Raw genomic sequence first — 14,969 nt, 5'->3', positions numbered from 1 at the left:
TACCTCCTGAGTCACAGTGCCACTTCCAGTTCATAAGTAGTAAATTGGAGATAAGAATTTCATGGATTTTAGTGCCTGGACTGGCTTTGAACAGATCTCAGCCTCCTGAGTAGCTAGGTTTACAGGAGTGAGCCACTACGACTGGCTGAGTTGTAAATTTTTATGAGTAGTATTTCTGACATTAAAAAATCTTTGATAGACTATATAATAAGTGCTGACATAGAAAATTATAACAGAGCAGGATAGGGCTGTTTGCTGAGCTTTTACTAGTAGGTTGAAAGGTATTATTCAGAAAGTAAACACAGTGTATAAAATAAAATTGTCACAGGAAACTTCTCAGAAATTTCTTCATTCGGAAGCAAGGGCTGTCTGAATTTATTACAGTTCCATCAACTCTGAAAAATCTTGTGGTTGATTTTCTTTGGATCATAGGTTAAATGAGGAAGAATTTTGCATACCTTTCTTAAAATATCTCTGAAAAATTTTATTATCACTCAAAATTTCTTATCTTCTGGGGAGGTAGTATAACCTAGTGATAGAGTGTTTGCCTAGCATGCAAGAAGACCCGGGTTCAATTCCTCAGTACCACATACACAGAAAAAGCTGGATTGGTGTTGTGGTTCAAGTGGTAGAGTGCTTGCTAACCATGAAAAAACCCAAGGACAGTGCCCAGGCCCTGAATTCAAGCCCCAGGACTGGCCAAATAAAAACAAAAAATCTTATCTTTAATTTAAATGACTACCTGACATACAAAAAAAGTATTTGAGCCAATACAGTCATACTGGTTTAACTCCAAACTCCAAATACAGAGAAATTGTCTGTGTGTGTATGTGCATTTATGATTGGATTTTATTTCATTATTACTTGCTAAACTCCCCCTCCCCATCAGTCATGGGGTTTAGGCTTGTGATCTGTATTAGACAGATGTAGTCTGATCTTGAATATACATATTGTCATCCAACTTAGTTAATTATGCCTTAAATATTTATTTTTTCTATGCCAATATTTTAACTTTCTCAGTGTACCATATTTTGTATTCATTTATTTTATTAATTTACTTTTTCTGGTTGGTTGTGGGGCTTAAACTCTGGCCCTGGGCACTGTCCCTGAGCTCTTCAGCTCACGAGTACTGCCTTATTCCTTGATCCACAGCCCCATTTCCGTTTTTCTAGTGGTTAATTGGAGATAAGAGTCTCTCAGACTTTTGCCCAGGTTGGCTTTGAACCTTATTCTCAGATCTGTCTCCTGAGTAGCTAGGGTTACAGGCATGAGCCATAGTGTTCAGCTCTTTCGTGACTTTTTATTAACCATATTCTGAAGATTACCATCCATTGAGACTTTTTCAAATACCTTTGGAATCTTTATATTTTTTCTCCTAAAAGTTACATTTTTATAACCATACAATAATTGTACAATAGAAAGAGGTTTGTTGTGCTATTTTCATACATCGGCATCCATGTTTGCTTTTTCCTTTTCAATTGGCACTTTGCTGAAGTTCACAATTACCCCAACATGCCCCCATGCTTCCAAGCCATCTCACATAATACCTCCAGGAAAAAAAATAAGTTTTAGAACACTGATATCATCCAATCAATCCTTGATTTGATGAGTTAAAATTAAAACCTTCAATTACATTTGAAATCCCAAATGCTAACACAGGTTATCGAATGCAATTAGAAACTAATGAACAAAACTAATATCCTGAACACAAATGAAGAGCTTTTTACGATAAAAAACATTAATGTCAAACAAATTAGTGGGAAATTGAAGTGGTATTCCAAATATAAAACACAATCACAATCTCAGTGATAAATATAAAATGAAATAGCTTTCTTAAACTTCATTTAGAAGTCTGGTTTTATATGGGGAACTAAACATGTACCTGTGCCGTTTTAACATCTCCATGTACAATGGTACATCAGCATTATATTACTACTTGCTATGGTGTAGGTCATATACTACAATTAAAATCAAATCTTTAAATATGCAAATCATATTTCATGTACAGATCCGTCATTGTACGGGCAAAGATTAGCTCTCAGCTACATTTTTAGTGTGACATACAGAAAATAATCTCAGTTTGCCAAGATAATCTTATTTTATTGCATTTCTATAGTTTCTCTGGTGCAAACTGTTACCAGCGTCATCCTTTTAGAAGTAGCAAGGTAGAGGGATTCTAATTTTATTTGTGATTTCATTCATTTAGAGAAAAAGTTCTATTACTTTTCAGAAATAGAAAAACTATGTCTTATTTATATAATTGCAAAACTACTCATTTTCTTTTCTCCATTAACAGAATATTACTGCCTAATAAAGGGTATGACCTCAGGGGGAAAAAAAGCAACGTATACACCAATGAGTAGTATCAGGGCAACACACAATATTGGAAAATATTGCTAGTCTTTGTTACTATATGTAATCAGACTTCATTTTATACATGAATTCTTTCTTCACAAAACAATATTTTTACATTTTCTGTTGAACACACAGACTCCAGTGTAAGGTTTCAATCATTGTGAAACTCAGGGCTTCATATTGATTGGATTGAATTTTAAATATTGGGCAGAAGAACTATCATTTCATTTTAAGACTTTCCAATAAACAAGCTAAGATTTTCAACAAAAATTTTTGGTTTAAGAATTAATGTAAACAGCTAAAGGATCTAAATATCTACTTAGGAATGACTTGGATATTTAAAAGTTGATCTTGGGCAGGGAGCATAGCCTCGTGGGAGAATCCTAGTCTAGCATGATTGAGCCCTGTGTTTGATTCCACTATACCACATGCACAGAAAAAGCCTGAAGTAGTGTTGTAGCTCAAGTGGTAGAAAACTAGCCTTGAGAAAGCTCAAGGATAGCACTAAGGCCCTGAGTCGAAGCTTCAGTGATGCCAAAAAACTGGTCGTATATTTACTACTTACCTATGTGTAACTTAATGGGTTTCACTTGCTGCTTGCTGCTTTTTTTTCTTATATGAAATAAGACTGTCTTTGTTTTCCTTCAATATTCACCACCAAATCGAACTTTAACATTTCAAGACTTACAATGAACTGAGAACTATTTGTGATAATTCTTTAAAAGGTTTCTCTTATATTAATCAAAGAGATTTGCGGAAGATGGCGGCGGTTCAGTGTGAGACTTACTGAGCTCCCGCTAAGATTCAAGTTCTGGCAGCATAGGGGTCAGTTCTTTACCAAAAATTGATCCTAAGTAAACATTAGCGCCCCAGAGATCTCAGGCAGAGAGGAAAAAGGCAGAATACCTTTGCATAAAGACAGCATGGAGCCCTGCCAGCCACAGAGCAGACAGTGTTTCACAGCGGTGCAGACCTGTTGGCTGGAGACAGAGCCACACAGAGCCTGCGCAAGCCCAGAGTGGACACCTGGCCTTGCACAGACCTGCCAGCCTCACGGAACCGGAGAATCCAGCAATTTGTGAGTAGCCCCAAGGAGCAGTTTCCACTTCTGCTCCTGGAATGGCATTGGGAGGGAGCCCCCTCCCCCACAAGCTGACAGCAGCCACATCTTGACTGCTGGCAAAGACCCGGCCAAAGCAACTGGAACCTGAGAGGTGATGCTGGCAACGCTATCATTCTAACTGGCAAAGGATTTCCCAGAGATCCCTTAGCCAGAAATCTGGCCCCAGCACTGCTGAAGTCCGTCCCCTGCGCCGGCCACAGTCCTGGTAAACAAAGCCGCCTGCAGATCTTTCAACTTTGTTTTACCAATCAAGCAATCTGATCCAAAACACCGCAAAGCCAAATCACAAGAGAAAAAGACTTTGTGAAGTGTTTGGTTCCCGAATTTAGTGGAGACACAAGTTTCCTATCCTGCCCTCCCCAAAAAAACTGAAGAATACCCCCTTTTTTGTTCTTCTACCCCTTTTCATTTGCATTTTTTGGTGTTCTTATTTTCTATTTACCATTTTACTTATACCTTTTTTTCTAATGTTATGATTCATTCCCTTTTTTTTTCTCCTCTCTTTTCCCGCATTCTTCCCGCATTCCTTCTGTCACTGTGGTCGTGACACAGAAACACAGTGACAGCTCTGGGTACAGTCTGAATATAAACGATATCTATATTGATACAGTAATCTGCTTTTTAAACTCCTGGTTCTCAACCCTAGTATCTCTTGGGTAAGAACTCGCAATAGTGAGGAATCTCCCCCCACCTTTTCTTTTCTTTCTTTTTTTTTTCTGAAACAACTTTTTATTAAACAGCAAAGCAGAAATGCAACACAATTTAAGTATTTGGAAAATTAGGTCACAAAAGGGATGCAAAATGTTTGCAGTATGACTAATACATCTTCATGTAGTTAAAGTCATTCATCAAATCTTACACTAACACATAAGATTATCCCATGATTAAAGTAGCTCAAATCTAATAACTATAAGCTATAGGGATCTCTTTCCCTAGTATAATATCTTAATATTACCTCTGATATCGATTCCTTTACCAAATGGAATCTGTGAACTAAATTTTTAAAAATCCTTAAAAGAATGCCTAAAATTCTACAAACCAATCAGTTGAATTTACAGAAAGGGTGAGATAAAAATACTGAGCTTACCAATTACACATATAAAACTCTCATTCATGATGCTGATACTAATACACTCGTCAAGGAATTTGGTAACAGATGATTGACTGGGTAGGACAACTAAACCTTGCAACCAGACCCCTAGAGCTGGTACAGCATGTGGCTTCTGTAAGATCAATCAGACGTCATCCATGTTCATCTACAGATTCCCTGAAAGATCTACTCTGTGCCACAGATAATACGAGTCTGGAGTGAGATCATGGAGTAGACTGCTACTTTTATCATGTTATTTTCTACCTATTTCTATTTATTCCTCCAAGATGTTCTACTTCTAATAAATACATAACCAAAATTCTCATCTTTTCAAATGCCAAGTGGGTTACTGGGGGCAAAAGCAAGTTGGTTTTCTTGTTTGTTTTTAAACCAATCTCAATTGAATACCAATTTGATAATTTTCAAATTTTTTAAATCCTCTGTATAGCCCCAATCTGTTTTCAGCTGATTAAAGAGAAACCAGCACTCCTCTCATTACTAGAAAGCACAACTGAGAAGCAAGGTTTTGATTAACTTCAGGAGTTACAGATCAGGTTACTGTTGGGGGGATCATTATTCCAAGTACGTGTATAAGTGGGAACTATCTTGACTTAGGAGAAGGGAAACGGGGAGGACGAGGCAGATGGACAGAGGCACACAATGGCAGACAGGTACATACATAAAGCTGTGCATTTAGTACATGATTTTGGTCACATTTTCACAACATGATTATTTTCTTGTATATCTTACTAAGTAAGCGTGTAGTAAAAGACACTGCTAAGCCTATATATCAAAGCAAATTCAATAAAACATTCATCTTCAAGTTTCATAAATACATGAAATTCTAATTATAAAGTCTCTACAATACATCTGCACATTTTTTAGACTAACATAATACACGGACTCATGGAAGTCTCCTGTTAAGTAGTTAATTTTGCTAGATTTGACATTATCTTATAAATATTCAATGAAGCCACAAACAAAGGTACTGTAACTTTTGGAATCTACCCAAGTTTTAAAGTGGGGAGGGAGGGATGGAGAAGGGAAGAAAAGGAAAGAGAGAGGGAAAAGGAAGGGAGGAAAGGGGAAGGAGGGAGGGGGGAAGAGAGGGAGAGAGAGAAAGAGAAAGCAGCAATTCCATAAATGACAAGGGAACTCAATCCCTTACTTTCTTTTGCTTTTCGTGTCAGTTGTTTGGAAAACACTAGAAGCAGACATGAGGTTTTCTATATATTGTCCAAGAACTTGGTTTTCTGATTTTAGCTTCAGATTTTCTTCCTTAACTGCATCTACTCTTGCTGAGAGATCTTCAAGTGTGTGTTGGAGTTCCAACACTTGGTTGATAAGTCGTGTTTTTTCCTCCAGTTCCACCTGATTCTCAGCATCAACCGCATCCATGTCAGCGTTTATCAGCCTGGGCACCGAACTGCACCTCGGACAAACAGCCCCTGATGAGTGGTCTCTGAGGCGCCGGAGGGGCGGGATCCCGAGATCACGCCTCCGGCTGGGACTCCTGGACCGACTGACGTCTTTCTTGTTTTTGTGTCTGTGTGTGTGTTCTGTTTTGTTTTATTTTGCTGTTGTTTTGTTTCTTTTTTCTTTTTAAAATTTGTATCATTGAAATCTCCTATATCTACCTCCATCTTTATATATTCTTCTTATTACTCTTCTGATTTTCATAAGTTTTATCTAAGTTCATCTAAACTTTCTACTCAAATATTCTACCTGTCTATCACCTTAGGTCAGTTATCCTTACATGATACCTTTTCTTCATTACTATAATAATCTTACACTCCTGCAGTATTCTTTTCCTACCTCCCTTGTTGTATTTCATATTATTTTTCTATCTCTGGTCCACTGTTCATCCTTCAACTCTTATAATGTATGGATCTACATTTGATGGTTGTTGAGCAATGCTGTGTGTCTAGGTATTCAATTATACTCTAGGTCCAGAGGGACTTAAATACAATAGAGTTTGGATTGAGGGGCTTATTGTTTTAGTCATAAATCGGTAATCTGTGGTTGTATTAGATTTGTATGTAAGTGCACAAAAAGAAAGAGTGATATTACCAATGTAAAAGTGTGAACATCTATTGTCAGCCAACTAAAAAGTTCTAGGTTGGTTATATCTGAAAAAATATAATCTTGTTTAGTATTAATCTTGCTCCCATTTTCAAATGGGCAGAACAAGAAACTCAAGAAAAATGTCAAATCAAGGAATAGCATCTCCCACCCAACATAAACAGGCAATGGAGCAGTCAGTGGCAAATCTAGAGGAGAGTCTTCCAAATGCTATACAAATGCAATTGATAAACATCATTAACAAAAAGTGTGAAAACATAAAAAAAGAGATAAGGGAGGAAGCCATAGCTAAACAAGAGGAAACCATAAACAAGGTGATATGTGAAAAAAGGGAAGCCATAACGGAGGCCATAAAAAAGGTTTTTCAAAGAAAAATGGAAGAATTCATAGAATCCACAAACAAAAAGGTGATCAAACTCCAACTGTTTATATGTTCATTTGAATTAGGAAGAGGAAGGCAAACAACAATACTCACAAGACAGTTTGTTAGAAATAAAGATACAACTTGTGGTAAGGTGGGAAGGAAATGTGGGAGAAAAACATGGGATGGGTTAACAGTATTTGACAAAAAAAATGTACCCACTACCTTAATTATGTAACTGCAACACCTCTGTACATCACCCTGAAATGAAAATTACATTATAAAAAAGAGTAGAAAAAGAATTCAAATACCACAGAGGAGGACACTTTGACTATGTTCTTCTAGCTAGGAGATGATAAGAGAATGCATTCAATACACATGTACTTGTTATATGAATAAATTGCTTCCTCTGGTTTCTCAAAAACAAACAAACAAAATGGGAACATTGATCATGAAACATGGTATTCATGAAGTGCTTTGTTAAATGGCAATGTAAAAATAGAAATAGTCATTAACAGATTCATGTAAATATAACCTCCATGTGTATAACTTTTAAAACAACAAGAAAAAAATAAACAAACATGTGATATATATCTTTTTAAAAAAATTTCTTAACTAGTATGTGGTCTTAAACTTGAGGTTATGAGTTCTTGCTCAGTGTGTTTATACATACACCAGCAAAGTTTTTTAATGGTTATTTTGGATATGGAGTCTCATGAATATTTCTGCCCAGTCTGGCTTCAAATTATGAACTTGCAGATCTGAGACATACTACCTAGAATTGTAGGCATGAACCACCAGTACTTGGCAGACATATATATATATATATATATATATATATAATTTACATTTCAGAAACAAGTGCTGTGATGCTTAATTTATAGAATTTCTAATATAATTTCGGTAGTATTAATTTTTATCAGTCTCTAACTTTCAGTGCAATAGACATTCCATTAATAAAAATCTATAAATGTATAACTACTTATAAGCTATTCTTCCATTCATTCAGACATGACTAAACATTGGAGAGTTGGTACTATACTGACATGCTTTTAGCTATTCTTTCCATTCCTTCCTAGAAAATGTATATGTCCTGTGCTGCATAAATATTTGAGTTTGTACTATTGTTAAATAATTCTTATCTGTAGATCCTATCTCTTCAGTATGAATGCAATGTTCCTCTAAAACAGTTATTGTATTTTCCCATAGGACCTACTATGCTTAGTACCTGTGAAAGTCTCCTAACATTTATTTCAATTTAATAAAATTAGCTGAGTAAAAGGAAATCCATTTCTTCAAGTAATGTTTTCCTCTGAGGCAAAATTACAAATCTTCAAGATTTAAAATATTGGATAGGAATGTATGAAAGGTATCCTCCATTGGGTGGGGGGTTGGGGGTAAGGAAAAGTGGGAGAAAAACAAGGGAGGGAGCAAAAATGCTTTAGAATGAATGTACTCATTTCCTTAAATATGTAACTGTTAACCCTTTGTACATCACCTTGACAATAATTAAATATACAAAAGTAAATTTTTTGATGGTTTTCCTCACTTATTTTTTATATATTTTTATTATAATTAATAGAAGTGTTACATGATACTTGCCAGATAGATGGTGCATTAATTCCCATACATTGATACCCTTTCACATGTCTTGCCCTAATCAAATATTTTAAAAAGCAGTGGACACAGTCTTGGTATAAATGGCATGTTTTTCTTTTGAAGACATTTTTGCTTGGTTTATGTAATATTATATTATGAAATATAATGTGCAATGCAAAATGTTTGACCAACAAGGATAATGGACTTGTCATATGCCAAGATCTTAGATGAGACAAAAGGAAGTATAAAGTGTACTTCAGGAAAGCCTATGGTAGTTGGTAGTTGGCAACCGGGACATTATAGTCCTTATATGGTTTTTTAGTTGGTAAAGGGAAAATACAATTTTCTGAATGAACTTGGATACAAGGTGGTGGGATAGGAGAATGTCTTGTATAAAAGGGAAAATAAGGCCAGGCGGGGTGACTCCGGCCTATAATCATAACTACTCACAGGCTGAGATTTGAGGATCACAGTTGAAAGCCAGCCTGGCCACTAAAGACCATAAGACACTTATCTCCAATTAATTATTAGAAAATGGGGAGTGGGGCTGTGGCTCCAGGCATAGGGATATAGCCTTGAGCTGAAGAGCTCATGTACAGCGCCAAGGTCCAGAGTTCAAGCTCAATGAACCACAAAAAATAAACAAAATGAAAATAAATAAATAAAAGGGAAAATACAGTATAACCCCCAACAAGAATTTCCATCCTTCTTACAAAGACTTTTTACTGAAAAATGATTTTCAATTCTTAGCATGTTCAGGTATTTTAGATTTGGGGATTTTAAAAGACAGATAACTTTGTAAAAGAAATAAGCTGTGAAAATATCAAGATGGCACTGACATTAGAATTCTAGTAATCATACAAAAAATGTATTCCTCCACCAAGGAAGGATACTTCCCTTAAAGAACTTATCAATATTTTTAAATATAAGCTATACATTTATGATTCAAGGAAGTGATAGAAACACACATACATAATAATTCTCTTTTTAACACTTCCTCCATGCCCCAGAATTGAGTTTGTTGTTAGATTTGCACACAATTAGAAGAATCATTAGTGGCAGGAAGTGGTTTATTGGCGGACCTCATTGTTCTCAGTCCATAAATGAAAGCATTTGGCTCCTAATGAACATAATCCTTTCCTTAATCTCTACAGTGCTAAAGTACTGTTGGATATCTAATGATCTCAATCTTTCAATAAGTTTATTAAAGTGTAAAAAGATGAAGCAAAGACTAAGTGTCCTGACAATAGTTGAAGAAAGACCATATCATAATTTGACAGGCTAAACTCTGTGTTAATTAGAAACACTAATATTAGTCATCATTATCTAATTGAAAAGCTTCAAGAGATGAAAATATTTTCAGAAAGCAATGAGAAAGTCAAGGTGATAATATATCTCAACCATCATGTGTTTATAATTGGGAAGGTGGAGGTAAGCCAGTTAGCACATGCTGTTTTTTATTAGTATGTCATATTCCATGGATATTAAACTTATCTTTACAGTTTATGTTCAATTTTAAATTAAAAAGAAAAGTGAGTTAATATTACTTTTCTCGGCTTTGAGTTGTGTAAGCCATATGAACCAAAAATAAGAAACTACATAACTGCTATATCTTGAGTTCTCACTGCTGAAATGCTTCCATCTAAACTACTTATAAAATAACTGAACTAAAAAGAGTAATTACTGCCTTTACAGACGCTGTTCATAAAGATTAGAATACATATACATTCATTTTGTATAAATGTGAGATTTACTAATTCAGTTACCGAATATCAATCATTCTGAGTAATTAGAAAACAGACTACAAAAAAATAGAAATGGCAGTATGAAGTTATCATGTTTTCTCTTTCCAACTTGACCTTTCTTCAATAATATTTTCAAATATGTAATATTAAAAAATGAATACATAACAAAATAAATGAGAAATAAATCCTGTTTGATTTTAAATAATTTATACATAACATGGAATGAGCTAAAATCTTCTATTAAAAAGAGGGGATGGAGGTGAACATACCTGAAAAAAAATGGCTGATATACATCTATTCAGTTCACTGTTTTGGGGCAAAAACATTATTAGTACATCTAAATGTAAAAAATGTATATTTGGAAATGTATCTATAAATAGCACAGAAAAACTGGAAACAAGCATAAAAATTAGACCCTTATACGGATCAATAAATTTGAATCACCTAAAACGTGAAATGTTTTAAAAACAAGAATAATTCATTTTGAACACAAAACTAAAGAAAACTTAAGAACAAGACCCATGCTAAGATATTTTTAGATTTTAAGTCAAAGCAAAAGCAAGACCTAACAAATTCAACTCTCCAAATAATATGCATAGAATTCAGGCGTCACATTAAATCAGCAATGTACTTTATCTTCACATGCAAATGAATAAAGATTGATTATGAGACCTTATGACCTTCCTTTAAAAATATATGCCATATTATCATATTTGTTAAAGTGAATTTAGGAGCAATCTAAAAGATGATTCATGTTTAATATGTGTTCTCATGAAAATCAAGTTTAATTTCATTTACAGGCTAATTGACTTTGGTCAGAAACATTTCATCATACAGAAATACATGTTTTCCTTCTGTTCACTAATCCACACATTTTATTTTTCTAAAACTGGAATGAACAACACAACAAAGAATATATGGACAACCCTAGATGAGGTTGAGAAGCACTTACATTTAATTCTGTGCAATACAATGAGATCTTGCTATAGAAATGCAATGAACACTTCTGCTACTGTTGGAATAATTTCATCTAAATAAAAAAATTTGGTGTAAAGCCCAATGCAATTTTCATCTCTTTTTAAAAACTATGAACTTTTACATGAAAATACTTTTAAAATCATTCATGGTTGCACTTTGTAAAATCAATTTATTCTAATCTAAATCCAGTCTTAAAAAGCTTTACAAAATCGGAAAACAATTTTTTAGCTAAATAGGGAGAGAATATTTTACTATTATTTTGGACAAACTTTTTCACAAGGAATTCCAGTGACCAACAAGTAAATGAGCCTTTTTATTTTTTCAATCAAAAGGACTAAAATAAAGGACTTCTAGGTTGAATGACTTATGTTTTGTGTATACCAATGTCACTTTGGAATAGATATATTCCCAGAGAAAACCTTTGCTTAATAAGTTACAGGTTGTCAGAGAATTTCAACTGAGGCAAATATCCATACCTGTGCAAAGGGACCATCAAATTAACTGATCTGGATTGGAGTGTAAAATATATCACGAAGAAGTGAGTAACAATCAAGTTCAAATGATCTGTCAAATTCCTCATCTAATTGTAGCTATTCAGGAGCCTGAGACCTGAGGACAACACTTGGAAGGCAGCACAGACAGAAAAAATTGTAAGAAACTTATCTTGAATTAATAAATAAAAAGCTGGAAGTAGAGTTACAGCTTAAGTGATAGATCACTAACCTTGAGTAATAAAGGTAAGTTTCAGCACTTCCTCTGAGTTCAAGCCCCAGGACCAGCAAAAAAGAAAAAAAAAAGAATAGGAAGAAAAGATGGGGGAGTGGAATGTGGTAAGTAAGTAAATGAGATGTCAACTGAATATATATGCATATATGAAATAACAGGGTGAAATTCACTTGAATAATTAACATATATCTAAAATATAAATGATATTTAAAATGCTCTGGTATGGGTACTGGTGGAAGTGGTAAGGATGATTGTAGTCAAAACAGCTTAGGTTAAAAAAAAAAACAATTTATGCCCATGTGTGAAAGTAGAACAGTAAAGCTTAATTTGGTTGGTTTTGGAAGAGAGGGAAGATTAAGAAGTTATGGATGGGTGAGTATAATTAATGTAAATTACATTTGCACAAGAGCATGTAAAAATAAAAGTCTCTTGAGCAATTAATGGATGCTAAAAATATGTGAATTAATTTTTTCAAAAATATTTATAAGAATTTACTGAATTACTGTTAAGATTTTGCATGTCTGCTGTTCAGTTTGAACTTGTCCTTGCCAATTTTCTAAGAGGTCTATAATTCTCAATGATGAGTACTTTGCAGGTAGTAAATCTAATCATTCTGACATCTACAAAATATATTAAGCTGGTGAGTAAGATGAAAAATGATAGTGGAGAAATTTGAAGTCTACTTTAGCTACAATGACAAGTAAGCACATACCTTCACAAAGGAAGTTTCTTTTTTGAATTCTGCCTCCATTTACATATCAGTGATATTCTCCAACAAAATTGTATGTGTATATTTAGTCATAATATATTCCATAGAATGAATTCTTACATAAAAAATGTGGCTATAGAGCCAGGCACTGGTGGCTCATGCCTGTAATCCTAGCTACTGGAAGCTGAGATCTGAGGATCACGGTTCAAAGCCAGCCCAGGAATGGAAGTCCTGAGACTTTTTTTTAAATTTCATTCTCTTTTTTTCATATATTTTTATTGTAATTAATAGAAGGGTTACATTATATTTACCAGATAGAAGGTACATTAATTCACGTACATTGATACCCTTTCTCATGTCTTGGTTGCCATTTCCCTCCCCCCCATCGCCACGCCTCATCTTGTTTTCCCCCCTTCCCTATCCAATTTCAAATAACCAAATACAAATATATCCAATATATCAGATAACAAAGTAAGACACTGTAACAATATGAGATAATCAAGGGATAGCAAAAGAGATGAGAGATAACATAGTATGTTAAGGACAACAATCGCTCATTAGATGGCTTTTGTTTCTATATCCTAGAGATCCTTTCATTTAGCATCATACTATATGGCCTTATGTATCTAGGTTTTGCTCTATTGCAAAACTCTGCTAAGAGAGACCAAGGTTTCTGCTGATTATGACAAATGAGGGAAACCATTGAACCTATGTTCCTTTGAGTCTGGCTTACTTCACTTAATATGATTTTTTCTAAGTCTTTCCATTTCCTAACAAACGGGGCGATGTCATTGTTTCTGACAACAGCATAGAATTCCATTGTGTACAAATACCACATCTTGTTGATCCAATCATCAACAGAGGGATATTTGGTTTGGTTCCATATCTTTGCTATGGTAAATAGTGCTGCAATGAACATCGTTGTGCTAGTGGATTTAGTCTGATCTTGTTTCTGAACAATTGGGTAAATGCCTAGTAGTGGAATTGCTGGGTCATAGGGGAGCTCTATATTTAGTCTTTTGAGGAACTGCCATACTGCTTTCCATAGTGGTTGAACAAGTTTACACTCCCACAAGCAGTGTAGTAGTAATCCCTCCTGGCCACATCCCCTCACAGCTGAATTCTATAAGGTCTTCAAAGCAGAGCTCACACCAATACTCCTCAAGCTCTTCAATGAAATTGAAAATGAAGACTCTTCACCAAACTCATTCTATGAAGCCAGTATAACCCTCATCCCCAAACCAGATAGAGACTCATCAAAGAAAGAGAACTATGGACCTATCTCTTTAATGAACACCGATGCAAAACTTCTCAACAAAATACTGGCCAACCGTCTACAACAACTTATCAAAAAAATTATACACTATGTTCAAACAGGATTCATCACAGGGAGGCAAAGCTGGTTCAACATACGCAAGTCAATTAATATAATTCAACACATCAACAGGAGCAAGGACAAAAATCACATGATTGTCTCAATAGATGCAGAAAAGGCATTTGACAAGATCCAACACCCCTTTATGTTAAAAGCTCTGGAGAAACTAGGAATCCATGGAATATTACTCAGTATAATAAGGGCTGTGTATGATAGTCCTGAGACTTTTATCTCCAATTAACCACAAGAAAACCAGAAGTGGTCCTGTGGATCAAATAGTAGAGCAGTAGCCTTGAGCTGAAGAGCTCAGAGACACTGTGCAGAGTTCAAGGCCCACAACATAAAAAAATCAATCAATCAATAAAGGCTGTATATGGGTACCAGGGGCTCATATCTGTAATCCTAGGTTCTTAAGAAGCTGGGATCTGAGGATCTTGGTTTTTAGCCTACCCAGGCAACAAAGTCCATGAAACTATTATTTCAAATTTACTAACAAAATGCAACAAGTGGAGCTGTAGCTTAAGTGGCAGACTTAAGAAACAATGTCAGGGACAGCATCCAAGCCACGACATCACACTCCAGGACTTGCATGCACACACAAAAATATGGCTCATGGATATGACTTTATTACTATTTTTGAGGGGTATTAGTAAAGGGGTTTGAACTCAGGGCCCTGAGTTTGCTGGATAGGCAATAAAACACTGAGTAGATCCTTCTTATCAGTGATCAGCTTGCTTCCATGATGAAGGAGTCCAGACTTTTCTTCAAGTGGCTAGTAACTATCACCCACCCAATCTCAGTCTTTTGGGTAGCTTGAGATGACAAA

At 35.1% G+C, this 14,969-nt stretch overlaps 2 protein-coding genes across 7 annotated transcripts in view; both read right to left on the bottom strand.

The window, feature by feature from the left end:
- The window catches only part of Diaph2 (diaphanous related formin 2), an 809,447-nt gene that overhangs the window by 360,061 nt on the left and 434,417 nt on the right, over window positions 1-14,969 (bottom strand). The gene's annotated exons all lie outside the window — the stretch shown is intronic.
- LOC150041189 (short coiled-coil protein) lies at window positions 5,555-6,133 on the bottom strand. The gene has a single exon (XM_090326090.1). The coding sequence runs from the start codon at window positions 5,964-5,966 to the stop codon at window positions 5,733-5,735; it is 234 nt and encodes a 77-aa protein (XP_090182216.1). The 5' UTR covers window positions 5,967-6,133; the 3' UTR covers window positions 5,555-5,732.

This window comes from Megascapheus bottae, chromosome X (assembly GCF_031878675.1).
Source record: "Megascapheus bottae isolate mThoBot1 chromosome X, mThoBot2.hap1, whole genome shotgun sequence".
Lineage (NCBI taxonomy): Eukaryota > Metazoa > Chordata > Mammalia > Rodentia > Geomyidae > Megascapheus > Megascapheus bottae.
This window is presented reverse-complemented; position numbering and strand designations above follow the sequence as displayed.

Excerpts from the sequence above, each read along its gene's own strand:
- LOC150041189 (XM_090326090.1), bottom strand. The coding sequence starts at position 5,966 with ATGGATGCGGTTGATGCTGAGAATCAGGTGGAACTGGAGGAAAAAACA.